Here is a 23,518-nt window from a genome sequence, read left to right on the forward strand (position 1 = left end):
GGACTGAAGCCTGGATTCCCTGAAGCCCTGCTGCCTTATTATCTTTCTGGTTTTCCATGCCAATCAACTGTACTCTGCTAGACCTCAAATAAGGGAGCCTCTCCTTGAGGGCAGAAGCTATGCACATTTACCACTCTACACACAGTGCCCTTGGCAAGCATTTGTTGAAAAAAAGAATTAATTGTTAATAATTCCCTTTAAGAACTTTGTCAGAACAGTTTTTTAAATTCAGGATTGAGATGTAGTCCAATACTTCCTAGTAAAAGCAGAATATCAGTGAAGTCCTAGATTTAAGTCTGATCTCAGATTAAATCTGAAATAACATGTATATCCCTAAATTTAGACATTATATATGGATTAACTGAAAACTCAGTACTGGAAGAAATTTGGAAAGTCTGTCCTAAATAGTACTGGGTTTGTCAATCCAATTTACACATTAAGAATGCTTCAGTTTATAAGGGCGCCTATTTTGTCTGCAAAGGCTAATTGTGCAGTTAACAGTTTCTGCTATCTATAGGATTACTCACTAGCCAAACATTTTATACAGTTACTAAGTCTATTAAAACAAGGTAATCTTTAGGGTAAACTATAAATTTTAAAGACATGGTGTGATTTTTTTGTGATTAGAAATTTCTCAGCATTATACTTTACAGTGAAACATTTAAAAAAGTCTATGTATTTATTAAGAAATGGATTAAATTTGTTATATATTTAAATCTGATGTAACACAAATAGGTGCCAGCTGAGCAGAGTGCCATGGTACATACCTTATAGTAGAATAAGTTCATATTTATGGTCAAAATAGAGGGAAACTAACCACCACCTGACCTGCCTCTGGAGAAATGTGTATGCAGGTCAGGAAACAACAGTTAGAACCGGACATGGAACAACAGACTGGTTCCAAATAGGAAAAGGAATACGTCAAGGCTGTATATTGTCACCCTGCTTATTTAACTTATATGCAGAGTACATCATGAGAAATGCTGGGCTGGAAGAAGCACAAGCTGGAATCAAGATTGCCAGGAGAAATATCAATAACCTCAGATATGCAGATGACACCACCCTTATGGCAGAAAGTGAAGAGGAACTAAAGAACCTCTTGATGAAAGTGAAAGAGGAGAGTGAAAAAGTTGGCTTAAAGCTCAACATTCAGAAAACTAGGATCATGGCATCCGGTCCCATCACTTCATGATAAATAGTGGAAACAGTGGAAACAGTGACAAGACTTTATTTTTGGGGGTTCCAAAATCACTGCAGATGGTGACTGCAGCCATGAAATTCAAAGATGCTTGTTCCTTGGAAGAAAAGACATGACAAACCTTGACGGCACGTTAAAAAGCAGAGTCATTACACTTTGCTGACAAAAGTCCGTCTAGTCAAGGCTATGGTTTTTCCAGTAGTCGTGTATGGATGTGAGAGTTGGACCATACAGCAAGTTGAGCACCAGATAATTGATGTTTTTTGAACTGTGGTTGGAGAAGACTCTTGAGAGTCCCTTGGACTGCAAGGAGGTCCAACCAGTCCATCCTAAAGAGATCAGTCCTGGGTGTTCATTGGAAGGACTGATGCTGAAGCTGAAACTTCAATGCTTTAGCCACCTGATGCGAAGAGCTGACTCATTGGAAAAGACCCTGATGCTGGGAGGGATTGGGGGCAGGAGGAGAAGGGGACTACAGAAGATGAGATGGCTGGATGACATCACCGCCTCGATGGACATGAGTCTGAGTAAACTCCGGGAGTTGGTGATGGACAGGGAGGCCTGGCGTGCTGCGATTCATGGGGTCACAAAGAGTCGGACACGACTGAGCAACTGAACTGAACTGAACTGGAAGAGTTATTTGGACCTCCCTGGTGGCTCAGATGGTAAAGCGTCTGCCTACAGTGCCTACAATGTGGGAGACTCGGGTTCAATCCCTGGGTCGGGAAGATCTCCTGGAGAAGGAAATGGCAACCCAGTCCAGTATTCTTGCCTGGAAAATCCCATGGACAGTGGAACCTGGTAGGCTATAGTCCATGGGGTTGCAAAGAGTTGGACACGACTGAGTGACAGCCACTTCCAAAGAGTTCTTTAAGGAGCAAGATTTAATATGCCACTTAAGTTCTATGAATTTATCTAATATTTACAGCTTTGAGACTAATTATGTAACTCTTTCCTAGAATGTGATGTGTTTTGAAACCTGTTAATTTATGATAGATTAGATGTTTGCTTCAGATTTTTATGGTTTGTGAATTATGAATTAGTTATATATGAAGAAATAATCTGATAAAAGTAATAAAATAGTTTAAATCTTTTTCATCCTAATTAAAACATTTATATATATTTTTCTTTTTTAAAAAATTTGTTTTTAGTGGACCGATAGTTGCTTTCTGGGGCTGCGTTAGTTTCTGCCATGCGTCAGTGAGTCAGCCGCGGGTGCACATACATGTCCTCTCCCGCTTGAGCCTCCCTCCCACCCCAACCCGTCCCCGCCCTCTAGGTGTCACAGAGCGCCGGGCTGAGCTCCCTGCGCCATGCAGCGCCTTCCCATTAGCTGTCTGTTTGCACCTGATAAATGTATGCATGTCAGTACTGCTCTCTCACTTCTCTCACCCTCTCCTGCCCCCGCCCCCGCCCCGCTGTGTACATGAGTCTGTTCCCTGAGTTTCTGTTCATCCCGAGGAATTTTTCAGAGTAATTGCATCTGAGCCTCACTGCAGTTCAGTGAGTAACCCTTTCCTGTGCTTAAGACTGTGCTGTGGCCGAGTGTGTGTCCTCTTTTAGCCTCTTTCTTCTGGTGGAATGGTGTTATGGAGTAGTAAAGTAGAGAATGGCTTTTCATGTATACATGAAATACAAGTAAAAGTTTTATGCAGCAATTTTCTATTCTATACTATTATGTTAAATAAATATTTGATCTTGATTCACTCAGTAAATTAAAGACTCATTGGTATTTGATAAGCTCTGCTGTGGAGTGTATTACAGTTTTAGTGAATTAACAACTTAAAAATGTATGATAAAGTTTCAAAGGCTTAGGATGGAACTTTCATAATTGATGAATTTTCCTGGTATTTTTTTTCTTTTCTACTCATAAGCATAGCAATTAAATTGTTGATTCTACAGATCAAGTTAAAAGGTTTTGGGAATATTTTCCTGTTAGTAAAAACTGACAAATGTTTTAGAATGGTATACATGTATTTTATTGATAATATCTTTAAAGATACATTTTCATCATAAGTACTGTAATTTTAGTTGACTTTAGCAAATACCATATGAATGTGTTTTTTATTTTTTATTTTGTTTATTTATTTTTGAATGTGCTTTTTAAAAAAATTATTTTTAACTGGAGGATAATTGCTTTACAATATTATGTTAGTTTCTGCCATACATCAGCATGTACATATGTCCCCTCAGTCTTTGAACCTGCCTCCCACCCTGTTCTACCCCTCTGAGTTATCTATGAAACCCCACGTTTGAGCTCCTTCTGTCATACAGCAAACCTCCACTGGCTCCCTGTTTGCACACGGTAGTGTATGTGTTCCCATGCTGCTCTCTTAATTCATCCCACGCGCGCCTTCCCCTGCTGTGTCCACAGTCTGTTCTCTGTGTCTGTCTCCATTGCTGCCCTGCGATAGGTTCTTCAGTTCCATCTTTGCGACCCCATGGACTGCAGCCTCCCAGGCTCCTCCGTCCATGGGATTTTCCAGGAAAGAGTACTGGAGTGGGTTGCCATTTCCTTCTCCAGGGGATCTTCCCGACTCAGGGATTGAACCCGGGTCTCCCGTATTGCAGGCGGACGCTTTACCCTCTAAGCCACCAGGGAAGCCCTTCCATCTTTGTAGATTCTATATATATGTGTTAGTATATGATATCTGTTTTTCTCTTTCTGACTTACTTCACTCTGTATAATTGGCTGTAGGTTCATCTGCATATTCGAACTGACTCAGATGTAGTGGCTGAGTAATATTCTATTGTACATTTGTACCATAGCCTCTTTATCCATTCATCTGCCAATGGACATCTAGGTGGCTCCTATGTTCCAGCTGTTGTAAATAGTGCTGCACTGAACATTGGGGTACACATGTCTCTTTCAGCTATGGTTTCCTCAGGGTATGTGCCCAGTGGTGGGATTGCTGGGTTATATGGTAGTTTTATTCCTAGTTTTTTTAAGGAATCTCCATACTGTTCTCCATAGTGGTGTATCAATTTGCATTCCCACCAACAATGCAAGAGTGCACACCCTCGTTAGTATTTATTGTTTGTAGATTTTTTGATGATGGCCATTCTGACCTGTATGAGGTGACACCTCATTGTAGATTTGATTCACAGTTCTCTAATGCTGAGTTATGTTGAGCATCTTTTCATATGTTTATTAGCTATCTGTATGTCTTCTTTGAATAATGACTATTTAGGTCTTTTGTTCACTTTTTGATTGGGCTGTTTGTTTTTTCTAGTGCTGCCTGAGCTGCTTATAAATTTTGGAGATTAACCCTTTGTCAGTTGTTTCATTTGCTATTATTTTCTCCCATCCTGAGGGTTATTTTTTTAACTTGTTTATAGTTTCCTTTGTTGTGCAAAAGCTTTTAAGTTTAATTAGATCCTACTTGTTTATTTTTGTTTTTATTTCCATAAATAGGAGGTGGGTCATAGAGGATCTTGCTGTCGTTTATGTCAAGCAGTACACTGCGTATGTTTTCCTCTAAGAGCTTTATAGTTTCTGAACGTATATTTAAGTCTTTAATCCATTTTGAGTTTATTTTTGTGTATGGTGTTAGGAGTTGTTCTAGTTTCATTTTTTAGATGCAGTTGTCCAGTTTTCCCAGCCCTACTTATTGAGGAGGGTGTCTTTTCTCGATTGTATATTCTTGCATTATATATTCTTACTGTATTCTCCATTGTATATTCCTCCTTTGTCAAAGATAAGGTGCCCATAGGGGTGTAGTTTATCTCTGGGCTTTCTGTCTTGTTCCATTGGTCTACATTTGTGTTTTTGTGACAGTACCATACTGTCTTGATGACTGTATCTTTACAGTATGGTCTGAAGTCATGCTGTGTGGTCAGTCATGTCCATCTCTTTGTGACCCCATGGACTGTAGCCCGCCAGGCCTCTCTGTCCATGGAGTTTTCCAGGCAGGAATGCTGGAGTGGATTGCCATTTCCTATTCCAGGAGATCTTCCTGACCCAGAGATCAAACCTGTGTCTTTTGTGTCTCCTTTTGACAGGCAGGTTCTTTACCACTGGCGCCACTTGGGAAGCCAGGAAGTCAGGAAGATTGATTCCTCCAGCTCCTTTTTCTTTCTCAAGATTGTTTTAGCTATTAGGGGTCTTTTGTGTTCTATACAAATTGTGAAATTATTTTTTTTCTGGTTCTGTGAAAAAATACCGTTGGTAGTTTGATAGGGATTGCCTTGAATCTGTAGATTGCTTTGGGCACTATAGTCATTTTCACAATATTGGTTCTTCCAATCCAAGTAACTCTGTATCTCTCCATCTGTTTCAATGTATTTTTTGATTTCTGTTTATAAAGGCAGTTAGGTAAATCATTTTATTTTGGAGTTGTAATGGATCTAAAATTTAATATATTGAGTGTTTCATTCACCTCACAATGTTTCTTAAATTTTTGGTGAAATACCTGATGGGCTGTTTTGGGCTGTATTCTCTGTTCTTTGTGGAATACCACCTTGAAATCCTGATATTCTTATTTCCGTTAAAATAACTCCAAATAGTTTTACTGTTACCATATTTCTGTTATTTTATGTATCCTGTAAAACTGAAATCACTTATTTAGGGGTTTCCCTAAGAGCTACTTAATTCAGAAGAGTAGGCTATGTACGTTTTTCTAGTATTTTTACTACCATCTAGCACATCACAGCAAACAAGAGACAGCATACTAGTGAAAGTATTCAAAGAAATCTAAGAAATTGTATCCATTAAGTTAATATTTTATGTGACTACTCATATTTGATTACAATAGTTTAACCCCTCAATCCAGTTAATGGATCTCTGTAGAAATTTCTAGAAATAGCCACTGAAGGCATCTCCTCAGATTAAAATGGTACTAAATAATAGATGCTGCATTAGTAAATTTTGGTCTTGTTATATTATGGATTTTTAGATCTTTAAAAATAAACATGTAAAATAACATTAGCAGAATGATGGAGTGAACAGTTCCCAGACCCCATTCCTCCACAGAAACATTTGAAAACAAGCAGAAATTTTTAGACCCAACTTTGCCAGAACTCAGAAAAACACTGTTTGACAGCAAAGTGAATGCCGGGGCAGGGAAAGGCAGTTTAAAAACAGTGATGGAGCTTTGTGACACTTTTACTTGTCTGTGCCTTGTACCTTCCCTAGCTTGGCAGCAACACTGAAGAAGCAGCTTGTGCTCTCAGCATATGTCCCTGGTTCCAGAGGGAGCAGAGCAGAGTTTATTCACAGTTTACTGTGTTTGTGTATTCTAACCCGCCTGGGAGCTTCTTAAAGGACTCATGTACGGTGCTCATATTTGTTTCACCTAATTCCAGATACATTCAGGGTGGGTATTGTAAGCAAATACAAAAATCTCCAGTCGTTGGGGCAAAAGATTATCGCTGAGTCACGCACTGGATCACACAAGGCATGAGAGGAAAAAGCCAGGGAGAGAATTTCTTTGGAAAATTAGGATAATCAGCCTTCTTTATGGTCCAGCTCTCACATCCATACATGACTTCTGGGAGAACCATAGCTTTAACTATATGGACCTTTTCTGGCAAAGTGACATCTCTGCTTTTTAATAAGCCGTCTAGGTCTGTCATAGCTTTCCTTCCAAAGAGCAGGCGTCTTTTAATTTCATGACTACAGAACTTACTTTAATTATAATTGGATTAAGTTCTCTAATTAAAGGGCAAAGATTGGCAGAATAAAAAAAAAACAACCATGCATATAAAGTCTAAAATCATTCCTTTTAGATATTGACACAGTGAGGTTGAAAGTTAAAAAAAATGGAAAGAGTTATTCCACTCAGATTCTAATAACCAAGGAAAACTGTAGTGCTCCTCAGTTTATGGTGTTTTGCCTTAATAATTTTTTGACTTTATGATGGTGTGAAAGCCATAAGCATTCAATAGGAGCTGTACTTCAGATTTTGAATTTCCGTCTTTCCTGGGCTGGCAGTATGTGACGCGCCACTCTCTCACGTTTCTGGATGGTGGCTGGGCGGTGGTTCCCAGTCAGGCTCACAGTCACGACGGTAAACAGCTGTCACACCGACAGCCACTCTGTACCCATCCTGCTCTTCTCTCTTTCACTTCTGGTGAAATTTTACAAGGTACTCAACACTTTATTATAAAATAGGCTTCATATTAGATGGTTTTGCCCAAATACAGGCTAATATAAGTGTTCTGAGCCTGTTTATGGTAGGCAACGCTCTCCTGTGGTGTTCAGTAGATTAGCTGTATTAATGCATTTTTGACTTACAATCTTTTCAACTTACAGGTTTATCAGGAATTAAGTCTATTGTAAATTGAGGAGGATCTGTATTATTATGAAAAACAATCTTAAGTAAAAAGATTGCAGGAAACAATGAAGGTCATTATAGATTGATAAAAATTTCAATTCATCAAGAAGATAAAACAGTTACAAGCATATGACCCAAACAACACAGCTCCTAAATATATAAAGCAAAAATGGAAAGACTTAAAGGGAGGAAAAGACAGTTTCACATTAATAGTTGGAGATTTTAATACCCTATTTTCAGTAGGAGAGACCAGCTGGAAAAAGATGAACAGTAAACCAGAGGGCTTGCACAGTGCTGTAAACCAGTGACAGCTAATAGATCCTACAGTAGACTGCACTTAGCAGCAAAAGAGTGTGCGTGAGATATTCTCAGTGTTAGATCGTATTTCCCATCACAAACAATTTAGTACATTTGGGAAGATCGAGGCCATACAAGAATCTTTTTTGACCATAATGATTTGAATCTAAGAATCAGTAACATCAAGAAAACTGGAAAATACACAACTATCTGTAAGGTAAACAATATTCTCTTACACAACCAATGGAACAGTGAAGAAATCACAAGAGAAATTGGGAAATATATTGAATGAAAATGAAGATGTAATATACCAAAATTATGGCAACAAAAATAGTGTTCAGAGGGAAATTTATAGTGTAAAAGTTTATGTTTACAAAAGAAGAAAAATCTGAAGTAAGTAACTTAATTGCATCACCTGGAGGACTTAATTGGACACCTGGCATGCTTGCTCAGTTGCTGAATTGTGTCCAACCCTTTGCTACCCCATGGACTCCCACTGGGCTCCTCTGTCCATCCCGGGAGGGATACTGAAGTGCGTAATTTAATACCTGGAGGAACTTGGAAAAGAAGACCAAACTAAATCCAAAGCTAACAGAAGGAAGGAAATAATGATCAGAGCACAGATAAATGAACTGGAAAGCAGACAAGTTATAGAGAGAATCAATGAAACCAAAACTGGTATCTTTGAAAATACCAGGAAAAATGACAAAGCTGTAACTAGATTGACTAAGTAAAAAAGAAGACTCAACTTACTAAATGGGAAATTTAAGAGCAGACATTACCACTAACTATAGAAATATAAAGGATTATATAAGAAAATTATGAACAACCATATACAACAAAAACTGGATTGCCTAGATGAAATGGGTAAATTCCTAGAAATGTATGAGCTACAAAAACTAATGCAGGGATAAGTAGAAAATCTGAATAAAAATTTGTAACAAGTAAGGAGATTGAATCAGTAGTAAAAGTCCTTTCAACAAAGCAAAGTTTGGAATCAGATGACTTCCCTGTTAAATCTGGTCTAACAGGTAAGAAAGAAATAATACCAATCCTTCTGTCAAACTCTTTCAAAATATTTAAAGCAACACTTGGTAATTCTTGTGAGGCCAGCATTACCCTGATTCTAAAGCCAGGTAAAGACACTGCAAAAAAAAGACAACTATAAACTAATATGCTTAATTGCTATAGATGCAGAAATCTTCAACAAAATACAGCAAACAGCATTCAACAGCATGTTAAAAGGATTATAGACTATGACCAAGTATAACTTATCCCATGAATGGAAGGATGACTCGACATACAAAAATCAGTCAATGTGATGCACTGCGTTACCAGAATGAAGGAAGAATCACACACATAATCATCTTAATTGGCTCAGAAATGCATTTGGTGGTCAAACGCCTTTCCTTGATAAAACACACAATGAAATAGGAATAGAAAGGTACTTTCTCAACATAATAAAGGTTATATGTGACTAAAGTGCAGCTAATATACTCAATGGTGAATAGCTGAACACTTTTCCCCTAGGATTAGGAACAGAAACAGTGATACATGTGCTGTGGAAGAATATGCTGGTTCATCAAAAGAGTAAATGTCTAACTATCATGTGACCCAGTAATTCTTCCCTAAATATATACCCCAGATGACTGGAAACAGTGGCTCGAATAGATCCTTGTTTGCTTGTTTTCATTTTTCATTATTCATAACAGCCAGAGGGTGGGAACAACCCAAGTGTCCATTGAGGTGAATGAGTGAATGAAATGTATGTATGTGTGATGAAATACTGTTAGGCCCTATAATGGAATGAATGCTGTACCTGTTACCATATGAGTGAACTTTGAAAGCACATGTCAAGTTAAGTAGGCTGGACACAACAAATACTGTAAGGTTCTACTTACGTAAACTACCTCTTTAGTCGCTTCAGTCACATCCGACTGTGTGACCCTATGTAGCCTGCCAGGCTCCTCTGTCCTTGGGATTCTGCAGGCCAGAGTACTGGAGGGGGTTGCCATGCCCTCCTCCACGGGATCTTCCCAACCCAGGGATCAAACCTGGGTCTCCTGGGTGTCCTGCATTGCAGGCAGATTCTTTACCGCTGAGCCACCAGGGAAGCCATATAAATTACCTACTAGAGGCAGGTATTTACGTAGAGACAGATGTAGGTAGAGTGTTTCATGGGGTAGGGGAAGTGGAGAATGGGTACTCAGTTGGCTTCAGTCGTGTCTGGCTCTTTGCGACCCTGTGAACTGTAGCCCACCAGGCTCCTCTGTCCGTGGGATTCTCCAGGACAGAGATACTGGAGTATCTCTGGATACTGGATCTCAAGGATACTGGAGTGGGTTGCCATGCCCTCCTCCAGGGGATCTTCCTGACCCAGGAATCAAACCTGCATCTCCTGCTTTGCAGGTGGACTCTTTACCACTGAGCCCCTGGGGAAGCCCAGGGAATGGGTGCTTACTGCTTAATGGGCAGGGAGTTTCTGTGTGAGGTGATGAAAAAGCTTTGGAAGTAGTGGGGATGGTTACACAACACCATGGAGATAATGTCACTGAGTCATATACCTAAATGTGGTTAAAATGGCGATTTTTATGTTAGCTATATTCTACCACAATAAAGGAAAAAGGAAACACTACTTGTTTTTAGATGCTGAATTTCTGTGAGATAAAGGAAACTGTCAGACTCATCTAACCTGTCTTTACATGTTCTAGTTGTAGTCAGCTAAATAAAGAGCAGGTATGCCACCTTTATGTTGTTCTGTGACCCCATGCCCTGTGGCACGCCAGGCTTCCCTGTCCTTCCCTGTGTCCCGGGGTTTGCTCAGGACCGTGTCCAGTGAATCAGTGATGCCATCCAAACATCTCATCCTCTGTAGCTCGCTTCTTCTCTTGCCCTCATCTTTCCAGCATCAGGGTCTTTTCCAGTGAGTCTGCTCTTCACATCCGGTGGCCAGCATATTGGAGCTTCAACTTCAGCATCAGTCCTTCCAATGAATACTCAGGGTTGATTTATCTTAGGATTCACAAGTTTGATACCCTGGTAGGCCAAGGACCTCTCAAGAGTCCTCTCCAGCACCACAGTTCCAAAGCATCAGTTCTTCGGCACTCTGCCGTGTGTTACTCCCTGTTCATGTATTCTGACTGTATGTTCATACGTTCAATTTCTCTCTGGATTAACTGCTAGTCTGTGAGATTGGTATTCTTTCATTTTTATAGATGAGTAAGTTGTTTACAGAGAGACTGTCAGTAATGTATTTGAGATAAAGTAGTAAGTGATAGACCCCACTCCAGTGCTCTTGCCTGGAGAATCCCAGGGACGGGGGAGCCTGGTGGGCTGCCGTCTATGGGGTCGCACAGAGTCGGACACGACTGAAGCGCCTTAGCAGCAGCAGCAGTAAGTGATAGGGCTGGCATTCATATCCAGAGGTGTCTTGTCATACTCAACCCATTTAGTTCATTTCCTTCCCTCTGCACATGGCATCCTTGTGTGCCTGCTTAATCGTGTCCGACTCTGTGACCTCACAGACTGTAGCCTGCCAGACTCCTCTCCCCATAAAGTTTTCCAGGCAAGATTACTGGAGTGGGTTGTCATTTCCTTCTCCAGGGGATCTTCCTGACCCAGGAATGGTACCTGTGTCTCCTGCATTGGCAGGCGGATTCTTTTCCAAACGGTGCCACCTGGGAATCCATAACACTCATTTTATCCCTGTAATGATAATCGTTACTTACAATGAGGCTGAGAAAATAGAGATTCTTTACCAAAATATTTCATATTTAAGTAGTTGTAAGAGTGTTTTAAGCATTCTGTCTCTAAATTAGCATCACAGTTGACAATGGGAAGCAAATGTATTTTGGGTGCTTTTTATGTGACAGGCATTGTATTTTGTGCTTTCATGTTTTGTTATCCACTTTAAGCTTCACAGCAGCCCTGAAGTATTTCAGGATGAAAAAGTGAATCTTTTGGAAGTCAAGTAACTTATCCACATTCACATAGTTGGGAAGTTATGGAGCCAATATTCTCTTTCAGTTTTGCTTGATTTCTGAGTCTTGTCATATGAGATCATATCTAGGATTTTTAAGCTGGGATGTATAATTCAATGACTATAGAAAATATTTTCCATTTGTAACTGGGAGTATTGAGGTTTCATATAATTCAAGAAGGCTTCTTTGTGGGAATTTATGGTACTTATGAAAACTTGCCTTCTCATGAACCCTAGTGAACGGTGTTCTGATAGCTCCGTCTTTTCCCGCTGATAGTGATTATAACGCATGAGACGCTCACTCAGTGCTTCACATGCTTTTCCGTGTGCCGGCAAGCGTTTCTAGTTGTGTTCATTTCAAACAAAATCTCCACAGCCCAGTGAGGTGTATGTATGCACTGCTAAAACTCAGTGTCAGTCTCCTCACCTAATGGGCGTGAGGATGGAAGGTGGTCAGTTAACTGAAATTCAGTTAAATGATAGAATCACAAAATCAGTATGTATGATAAACTTTTTAATTAAAAGTGCTATATAATTGTAGATTCATTCAGTGAGTCTTTTGATATAGAGTCAAGGCCTTTTCCTTGAATTAGAGATAGAGTTTTATTTTACTTACATAGATTTACTGATGGCTCAGTGGTAAAGAATTTGTCTGCAATGCCAGGGACAGAGGTTTGATTCCTGGGTCGGAAGATCCCCTGGAGGAGGAAATGGCAGCCCTTTCCAGTACTCTTGCCTGGAGAATCTCATGGACAGAGGAGCCTGGTGGGCTGCAGTCCATCGGATCGCAGAGTCGGATAGATAGATTTTATTTAAAGTACAAGAATGATATGGCACCGCTGACTTTCAGTTTTTATTAAAAATTGAAGTAGGACAGGAATATGGGTGCAGCTTCTTTGAGATTATGATTTTCCTAATATTTTATAATTTTATAGTGTCTTACTGAAAATTAATTTATTGGCATGTTCTTATGGCTTGCTCTCATTGAATGTAGAACATTCAACCTACTTTTTATAGCATGAGCTTTATTTTTCCTTCACATTTAAGTCAGTTTATTTAATATCTAATGTAATTATGTTAAAATAATAATAATTAGAAAAAACAGGTTTGGAAAGAAACATCACTTCCTGTTGACTTATTATTTTTTTTAATCTCAAGTTTTACTGGCATTTGTTTTTTCAATGTGTTGATTTTTTTTTTTTTTTTTTTTTACTGTGGTAGATTCTTCATAATATTTACTATTTTAGCAAGTTTTTTCATTTTAGCAACTTTTAAGTGTGCAACTCAGGGGCATTGTGTATGTTCACTGTTGTGTAACCATCGTGACTCTTTTTTGATTTTTAATTAGTGTCCTTTCAGGACCTCTTCTAGCTACCTCGTGTAAGTGGGCTCACACAGTATTAACTCTTTCGTGTCTGGCTTATAACTTGCATAATGTTTCCAGTGTTTCATAAGGTTAAACAATATAAATCTAGGAAAAAGATTCAAATTTGAGTCCCTAAAGTGGGTCAGATTAGTGGCAGTTTGAAAAATTTGTTTTGCTTTCTTTCTTATCTCATTGTTTGTGTTCCTTTACTACAAATGATGAAACTAATGAATCAAATTATGAAATTGTTACTTTTATGATTTCACAAACATGAATATTTAATGTAGTTGGGTGAAGTTACTATAAGATATGGATTAGTTTTTTTCACTGCTTTCTTTTGCAGATGTGTAATAGTGATGCTGGGAGGGATTGTGGGCAGGAGGAGGAGGGGACGACAGAGGATGAGATGGCTGGATGGCATCACCGACTCGATGGACATGAGTCTGAGTAAACTCCAGGAGTTGGTGATGGACAGGGAGGCCTGGCGTGCTGCGATTCATGGGGTCACAGAGTCGGACACCACTGAGCGACTGAACTGATCTGACTGAATAGTGACAGTGGTGATATATCGGTAATGGAAAGAGGGAGCAAATTCCCTCTCCTACTGAAGGCATACCTCATGTTTTAAAGATATGGTTTTACTACTGGTTTTGAAAAACTTTGATGTGACCTTGGAAAACCTAATGTTACTTTTATCCCAGTGCGTTCTGTGTTGTGGTTTCAGTTATCTAGATTCTTTATCAAATTATGCTCTTCCTAAGGTGTTTGTTTTATTATAAAAGTAACCCAGCAACAGCAAATAGCTTGTTAAAACATATTCTCTTTTGTAAATTCTTAAAGGTAGTGTGCAAAATTTTAATTAAATTTTGAGATGCAGGGAAAATCATCTCCCAAGTATTTTAGAGAAAATTTTTAAAAATACTTTTGGAGTTCTTAGGGGCTTCCCTGGTGGCTCAGATGGTAAAGAATCTGCCTGCAATTCAGGAGACCTGGGTTTGATCCCTGAGTTGGAAAGAACCCCTGGAGAAAGGAATGGCTTCCCACTCCAGTATTCTTGCCTGGAAAATTCCATGGACAGAGGAGCCTGGTGGGCTACATCCATGGGATCACAAAGAGTTGGACGTGACTGAGGGACTAACACTCAAGGTTCTTGAGCAAAACTGAATATCTTAAATGACTGTTATAAAGTGGAAAAGAATAAGTCAAAGATAATCCTTTTTGTATTAATTTGGTCTATTTATAGTTCTAATTGCTGTCATGTGCTAAAATGAACTATGGATTAGTAGGTGGCTTTGTTTAAGTGATAACACCCTTTGTATTAAATGCTTTCCTTCAGAGTTGACTGATAGGTACCCTTGACTCATTAGAGTTAGAGGAGAGATTCTGTTACTGTTCATTCAACTCGCACCTTCCCTAGGGAACCAGAGACTGGGCTTGTACTGATAAAGATTCAGAGCCTCTAAATGACGTTCTGGGGTTCTGTGTCTTAGGGACCTAAGACGATTCACTTGGTGAAGGATGAGAGTTCAAATTGTGCCTGGCATGTCAGTTGCAAATAGCATTGAAGGGTAGGCTGGGTGTGAATATGTGTGTGTGTGTGTTTATTTCTGGGCTCTTTGTTCTGTCCCAATGATCTGTGCCTGTTTTTGTGCCAGTACCACACTGTTTTGATTACTATAGCTTTGTAGTATAGTTTGAAATCAAGACGTCTGATGCTTCCAGCTTTTTTCTTTTTTCTAAGGATTGCTTTGATTATTTGGAGTCTTCTGTGGTTTCATATTAATTTTATGATTATTTGTTTTAGTTCTGTGAAAAATGTCATGGGTATTTTGATAGCTGTTGCACTGAATATGTAGACTGCTTTGGTTAGTATGTCATTTTAACAATATTCTTCTAGTCCACGTGAATGGTTTATCTTTCCATTTCTTTGTGTCATCTTCAGTTTCTTTCATCATTGTTTCATAGTTTTCAGAGTACAGATCTTTTACCTTCTTGATTAAATTTATTCCTGGAACTTTAGGACATTTATTTGGGGTAGCAGTGGCTGGTACAGATGGACACCGATATCAATGCAGTCTTTCCTAGTATGCTCAGTGATTTGGGGGTAACAGTGACTGGTACAGATGGACACCAATATAGATGCAGGCTTTCCTAGTATGTTCAGTGAGGTTGTCTAAAATAGAACATCAGTTTCTTCAGTGAGACTAAATGATGGTGATTGTCCCTTGAGATGCTCTTCCCTAGTAAGTTATTAGGGTCCTATGCTGTTAATATTTGTTGAGACCATCACCATGGTTCTTATGTATGTATGCCTGCCCATGTGGCTGTTTGCTCTATGGAAAGTTACGATCACTTGTTTATAGATAAAGCCATCAGAGCTACTTGCTAAGGTCAAAACATCATGTAATTGGTTTAAACATCTCTTCCAGATTGCAGCAGTATTCAGTTCAGTTCAGTCGCTTAGTCGTGTCTGACTCTTTGCAACCCACCATGGACTGCAGCCCGCCAGGCCTCCCTGTCCATCACCAACTCCCGGAATTTACCCACACTCATATCCATTGTGTTGGTGATGCCATCCAACCATCTCATCCTCTGTTGTCCCCTTCTCCTCCTGCCCTCAATCTTTTTCCAGCATCGGGGTCTTTTCCAATGAGTCAGCTCTTCACATCAGGCGGCCAGAGTATTGGAGTTTCAGCTTCAGCATCAGTCCTCCCAATGAACACCCAGGACTGATTTCCTTTAAGATGGACTGGCTGGATCTCCTTGCAGTCCAAGGGACTCTCAAGAGTCTTCTCCAACACCACAGTTCAAAAGCATCAATTCTTCTGCACTCAGCTTTCTTTATAGCCCAACTCTCACATCCATACATGACCACTGGAAAAACTATAACTTTGACTAGATGGACCTTTGCAGTAGTATAACTTACCTGTTTTAACATGAGATGCTGCCAACCTGTCCACAGACATTGATATCTAAGAGTCTTGTAGATACCTGTTACTCCTTTTATCTAGATTCTGTTGTATTTCTCAGCAATCTTGGCTGGTGCACTAAGTGTTGAGGTCTCTCTATTGCTCAGTATATGGTGGCAGAGGGAAAATACCAGCTTTAATACACAGAAACACGAGATTGGCAATGTTGCTTAGTAATAGAGTTAAATATATCTGTTAATGGAAATTCTAGAGTTTGGTCAGTGGACACAGTCATCATTCACTAGACTGAATCAGCAGTGTCCTGCAAATGTTGAAGCAGGTTGCTCCTTGTGGGCAGTTTATTCTCAAGGGGCAAAAGAACAGAGATGAACTGAACATATTCAGTTTATTAATGTAAGCTCATTAATAATCTGTGTAGAGACCAGGTAGTTAGACCAGAGTTCACAGGAAGGGCGCAATAGTAGAGAAGCATTTCCTGTCTGTTTCTGTGTGTGTTTTCCTGATTTATTCATTTTAGAGCATCTGTGCTGTTTCCTTGCTCTGGAAAGATGAGGATTTAGCTCACTTATCCTTTTGTATCTCCTATCCCTTCATAGTATCAAAATAGTTCTAATTTTGATTAAATAAGTCTTCAGTATTTACATGTTATAATTGTGTACCTACCTTTTTTCCATCTGGAATTTTGTTTTTATCAGAATGAATAAATACCTTTTGTCCTCATTTACTTTACTAGTTTTTGTATCTTAACAGTGGTGGAGCCCACAGTTTCCCCCCACCTGTTTTAGTATCTATATATAGATACTTAGTTAAGGTTATTTTCTTAAAGCAGACAGCAGTCTGGACTTCTTGCATGTATACTTTTGCGTTAATGGTCATCTTAGTGTCTTACCTTCACTGTTGTTCTTAGTGTTTTCTTCTTCTTGCTGTTCTGAGAGGTGGCCTATTACCTAGACATCACGCCTTCTTTCTCTGGATGCACTCTAATGTTTTATAGAGCACAGGCTGTGATCACTTCCTGTGTGGGATGCACGGATATATGGGATGTAAGTCTTTTTTGAGAATTTGCATGTGTGGAAATGCCTCTGTTCTGCCCCTCACACTTAACAGCATTGTAGATATGAAATAGTTTTCTTTCAGAATTTGATGGCGATGCTCTGTTGCTTTCTTTCAGTGCTGTCATTAAGCAGTTTGATGCCATTTCATTTCTAGTCCTCTCTGTGAAGTCTGTTTCTCACTAGAAGTCTGTGGAATGTTTTTTATGCCCACAGTTATGAAACTTTGTGATGCTTTGCCTTGGCTTAGATCTGCTTTTGTCATTTGTGGTTAGACGTCCGGGTGAGTCCTTTTGGTCTGGAAGTCCATATCCTCTCATCCTGGAACATTTTATGGAATGATTTCTTTGAATTCCTCCATTTTCACTGTGTAAACAATCATCCCCACATTTTCAGAAGTATGCTTTTTCTCCCGTCTGTCCGTGGCATAACCCGGTCAGAAGACGCTGTAGCTCACGGCCCTCAGTGATCTCCAGCCTTTTACTATTGTCTGAGAGTGGGCAGGGGCGAGCTGTGCACAAGTGGGGAGGTGATCTGAGTGGCTGACTACCTCTTCAGTAGACTTTTCAGGAATCCTGGCATCTTCCACACCAGCCTTGCCCTCACTGGTGAGCTGGTTGGGTGTCCTGGTAGTGAGTTAAGATATTTCTGCTCTGCTTTCTTCACTCACTGACTTTCAGTTCAGCTTTCTCTGGTCTGAGTAACATGCCATTGTATGTTTGTTCTAGAAATACGTGTGCCTTTTTAGTGCTTTGTAAGATCTGGTGGCACATCTGACGAACACGATGGGAACTGATGACAGAGATGCTGTGTCACTGTATCTGTGAGAGCAGTATGTTACGTGAGGTTATTCCTGCTCCCTGTTGTTTACAGAGTTGTGCGTACTGCTAAACCACTGTGATTGTTAACAAGTGAAGGAGAGCTTAAAGTTCATTAGGGAATAGCAAGTAGATACAAATGTACCTTTTCTTTTTCCTTATGCATTTACCTGGAATCCTTGATTTCCACCTGTGGACCCAATTTAGAACTGTTCAATTAAATAGAACATGGTATTCATGGATCCCTTTATTTGTCCATTTCTCAAAAAGACTTCTTTACAATGAAAAACTCTGATCAACCCTTTCAGTCATTCAACAAATATTTACTAAGTATCAGCTGAGTATTAGACAGGGCACCAGGGCTGCATTAGTGAAACCTCTGTCTTCGTGGAGTTTACATTTCCAGTGGAATATGTGTCTGGTTATCGTGTTACATAGATTAAAATAACATGCCTTGTGTATATCACCATTCCTAGAAAAATAGTTGAAATTGTGTATCTTTCTGACTCTTTCTTACTTTATTTGAAACAAAAACTTGAAAGGTTTTTTTTTAATAAATGATTTATTTGCAAAAAGATGTGATAAGATTGGTAAAAAAGAAAAAAAAGAGCAATACCCATTTTTGCACCGATCAGAAATAACTGCTGTAAACACTTTGGTGTATATTTCATCTCCTTTCTATACATATGCATATATTTGAATATGTATATGTGTACATACATAAGCATAATTAGTGGAATTGTATTGTAAAAACATGCACAATTTACATTTTATTTGTCAAGTGTTTACTTCAGTTTTTTTTGTTGCTGTTGTTCAGAGACTCGGTCGTGTCCGACTCTGCGACCCAGCGGACTGCAGCACGCCAAGCCTCCCTGTCCTTCACCATCTCCCGGAGCGTGCTCAAACTTGTGTCCATTGAGTTGGCGATGCCATTCAACCATTTCATCCTCTGTTGTCTTCTCCTCCTGCCTTCAATCTTTCTCAGCATCAGGGTCTTTTCCAATGAGTCAGCTTTTTGCATCAAATGGCCAAAGTATTGGAGCTTCAGTTTCAGCAGCAGTCCTTCCAATGAATATTCAGGGTTGATTTCCTTTAAGACTGACTCTTTGATCTCCTTGCAGTCCAAAGGACTCTCGAGAGTCTTCTCCAACACCACAGTTCAAAAGCATCAATTCTTCAATGCTCAGCCTTTTTATGGTCCAGTTCTCACATCCATGTATGAATACTGGAAAAACCATAGCTTTGACTCTATGGACCTTTGTTGGCATATTGATGTCTTTGTTTTTTAATATGCTGTCTAGGTTTGTCATAGCTTTTCTTCCAAGGAGCAAGTGTCTTTTAATTTCATGGCTGCAGTTATCATCTGCAGTGATTTTGGAGCCCCCAAAAATAAAGTCTGCCACTGTTTCCATTGTTTCACCATCTGTTTGCCATGAAGTGATGGGATGGGATGCCATGATCTTAGTTTTTTGAATGTTGAGTTTTAAGCCAGCTTTTTCAGTCTCCCTTTTCACCTTCATCAAGATGTTCTTTAGTTCCTCTTCGCTTTCTGCCATAAGGGTGATATCATCTGCATACCTGAGGTTATTACTATTTCTCCTGGCAATCTTGATTTGAGTTTGTGCTGCATCCAGCCTGGCCTTTCTCATGATATACTCTGCATATAAGTTAAATAAGCAGGGTGACAATATACAGCCTTGACATACTCCTTTCCTGATTTGGAACTAGTCTGTTGTACCATGTCCGTTTCTAACTGTTGCTTCTTGACCTGCTTATAGGTTTCTCAGGAGGCAGGTCAGGTGGTCTGGTATTCCAGTCTCTTTAAGACTTTTCCACAGTTTGTTGTAATCCACAAAGTCAAAGGCTTTCAGTTCAGTCGCTCAGTCATGTCTGACTCTTTGCAACCCCATGGATTGTACCACGCCAGGCTTCCCTGTCCATCACCAACTCCCGGAGCTTGCCCAAACTCATGTCCATCTAGTTGGTGATGCCATTCAACCATTTCATCCTCTGTCATCACCTTCTCCTCCTGCCTTCAATCTTTTCCAGCATCAGGGTCTTTTCAACTGAGTCATTTCTTCCCATCAGATAGCCAGAGTATTGGAACTTCCTTCAGCTTCAGCATCAGTCCTTTCAATGATTATTCAGGACTGATTTCCTTTAGGATTCACTGGTAGAAATTACTAGTCAGTCAGTGTAGAACTGCCCGAGATCAAAGGCTTTGGTGTAGTCAGTGAAGCAAAAGTAGCTGTTTTTCTGGAATTCTCTTGCTTTTTCTATGATCCAACGGATGTTGGCAATTTGATCTCTGGTTCCTCTGCCTTGTCGAAATAGCTTGTGCATCTGGCAGTTCTTGGTTCATATACTGTTGAAGCTTAGCTTGACGGATTTTGAGCATTACTTTGCTAGCATGCAATATGAGTGCAATTGTGTGGTAGTTTGAGCATTCTTTGGCATTGCCTTTCTTTGGGATTGGAATGAAAACTGACCTTTTCTAGTCCTGTGGCCTCTGCTGACTCTTCCAAATTTGCTGGCATATTTGGAAAAGTGCAGCACTTTCATAGCATCATCTTTTAGGATTTCAAATAGCTCAGCTGGAATTCTATCACCTTCAGTAGCTGTGTTTGTCCTGATGCTTCCTAAGGCCCACTTGACTTCACATTCCAGGATGCCTGGCTCTAGGTGAGTGATCACATCATCATGGATATCCAGGTCATTAACACCTTTTTTTATAGTTCTGTGTATTCTTCTTCTGTCCATAATGTTTCTGTCCTTTATTGTGCCCATCTTTGCATGAAATGTTCCCTAGTTTTCTTGAAGAGATCTCTAGTCTTTCCCATTCTATTGGCTTCCTCTTTTTCTTTGCACTTATCACTGAGGAAGGCTTTCTTATCTCTCCCTGCTATTCTTTGGAACTCTTCATTCAGATGGGTTTGTCTTTCCTTTTCTCTCTTGCCTTTCACTTCTCTTCTTTCCTCAGCTATTTGTAAGGCCTCCTCAGACAGCCGTTTTGTTTTTGCCTTTCTGTTTTTTGGGGTGGTTTTGATCACCACCTCTTGCACAGTGTCATGACCCTCCGTCCATAGTTCTTCAGGCACTCTGTCTTTCAGTTCTAACCCCTTGAATCTGTTTCTCACTTCTGCTGTGTAATCTGAAGGGGTTTGATTTAGGTCATACCTGCACGGCCTGATGGTTTTCCCTTCTTTCTTCAATTTAAGTCTGAATTTGGCAGTAAGGAGTTTATGATCTGAGCCACAGTTAGCTTCCGGTCTTGATTTTGCTGACTGTATAGAGCTTCTCCATCTTTGACTGCAAAGAATATCGTCAGTCTGATTTTGGTATTGACCATCTGGTGATGTCCATGTGTAGTCTTTTGTGTTGTTGGAAGAGGGTGTTTGCTATGACCAGCGCGTTTTCTTGGCAAAACTGTGTTAGCCTTGACCTGCTTCGTTTTGTACTGCAAGGCCAAATTTGCCTGTCACTCCAGGTGTCACTTAACTTCCTACTTTTGTATTCCAGTCCCCTATGGTGAAAAGGACATCTTTTTTTTTGGCGTTACTTCTAGAAGTAACTTGACCTACTTCTGGTAGGTCTGCTTAGTAACTGTTCAACTTCAGTTTTTTTGACATTAGTGGTTGGGGCATAGACTTCGATTAATGTGATATTGAATGGTTTTCCTTGGAAATGAACCAAGATTATTTCAATTTAATGGTTGTCTAATATTCAATTTTATGCAAACACCATAATTTATAACTTTAAGTTATTTTCTCTATTTTACTATTTAAAAAACTATGGTGCTAATTTCTTGTAGATAACTCTTACCAAACACCTTTAGTTAATTATTTCAATGATCTGTTATGAATAATTTTAAATGTATGGAAAATTTGAAAGAATTTTAGAGTCGACACCTGAATACCTACTATGTAGGTTGTATAATTAACATTTTAGTGTGTTGACTTTACTGTATATCTAGTCAATTATCCATTCTTCTTACATTTTTTGGTAAATATTTAGATGCCAAGTTATATAATTTTCAGGCAAATTTTATAAAATTAAAAAAATTTTATAAACCCCCCATGATTTTTATTTTATTTATTTATTCCGCCCCCATGATTTTTAGTAATAATTTATACACTTTGAACTCTTGTCAACACTGGATTTCTTGTTTTAATGTAACTTTTTAGATAATTTTTGATTTATAGATTTTTACTAAATTTTCTCATTTTATCTAAGATGACTTTCTTCATATGTAATACTCATAAAACAATATTTATAATTTGCTTTAATTATCTAATTTCTACTCTAGATTTTGGAAAGAAATGTATGTAATTTGTTCTATATGGTGCTTAATGTTTTTTAAGGGGAACATTATACTTGTAACTTCTTAATGTACACTTGAGGAAAGTAATCAGGAAATCGCAAGTCCCTTTTGTTTTAGTGTTTGCAATAAGGGTGTAAATAAGTGTTAACTAGAATATTGGCTCCAGCATATTCAGTCCTTTTTCTCTTTCACAGTGTAAATGAGCTGATGGAGAAAAAGGACACATTGTGGACAGTCAGAGCTAGAAGTAGAATCTCATTAATTGAACACTCATTCACTCACTGTATCATGTTTCACTTCTTGGACTTTGGTTTTATCCCTTGGATCTCTATTACTTTCAGTCTAACAGTATGACTGATAAAAAGACTTAAGAGTAATAAAGATATGAATTTGAAGTGTTAAGGAACCTAGGCCTCTTGGTGGATGTATAGTGTGAAGCAGTTGAAGCAAGGAAATGATTAGAAGGTCAAAGGGCTTACACAGCACTGTTTTCAATGAGATTGCCTGCATTCTATTTTAAGAGAAATTTATAAATAATTATTTAACTTTGGTATAGCTATTTAAAAAATTATTTGGAAATCCCACTAGAAATATGTTGACTTTGTTATTTTTGGAGCATTCAGCGAAATCTCTTTATTTACAGCTGGGGTCGAAATGCAGAGAACTCAAAGATATTCATTTCGGCCAGTGTTACAAGATCTCAGATGAAGGCATGATCGTCATAGCTAAGGGCTGTCTGAAATTACAGAGAATATACATGCAGGAAAACAAATTAGTAAGTACTTCTTATCATCCTTCTGTTTTTCATTTAACTCTAGAACTCCTTATAACTTAGTGTTATCAATTTTTTTCTGCTTCTTTTGGTGGTTTAGAGCCAAATTCTACTTCAAAGTAAGAATCTTAAAACAGTGATTTCTGTAATTTGATTTTATAGTCATGTGGATGCTTGCTTGTATATGGTACTTACATGTTAAAAATTCTTCATTACCATGTGCTAATGTGTTTTTTCCTAAACTCTGATAGTGGAAAAAATTAATTGGAAAAAACGAAATTTGACTGCCAAACATGAGTATGTAGTTGTCATTCTTTCTGACTCCCCTAGGGATTATAGTAATTTTAGATAGTTAGGAATTTTTAATATTCAAGAAGATGTACATTTGTGAAATAGAGCCTTTCACTTAGTATGGCGTAAAATGGGATTCAATAAATTGAGACAGATAATGTCGGTAGTTACATAGGTTTTAGAGTGTTACATAGAATTTACATTATATTTTAAGCACAT

General features: G+C 38.9%; 1 protein-coding gene across 1 annotated transcript in view; it reads left to right on the top strand.

Annotated features, from left to right (window-relative positions):
* Positions 1–23,518, top strand: part of LOC122439416 (F-box/LRR-repeat protein 17-like) — a 165,248-nt gene that overhangs the window by 18,938 nt on the left and 122,792 nt on the right. The window contains exon 4 of the mRNA XM_043464461.1: positions 22,880–23,011. Within this exon, the coding sequence (XP_043320396.1) occupies positions 22,880–23,011 (132 nt within the window). The remainder of the gene's footprint in view (positions 1–22,879; positions 23,012–23,518) is intronic.

Source organism: Cervus canadensis, chromosome 4 (genome assembly GCF_019320065.1).
Source record: "Cervus canadensis isolate Bull #8, Minnesota chromosome 4, ASM1932006v1, whole genome shotgun sequence".
Lineage (NCBI taxonomy): Eukaryota > Metazoa > Chordata > Mammalia > Artiodactyla > Cervidae > Cervus > Cervus canadensis.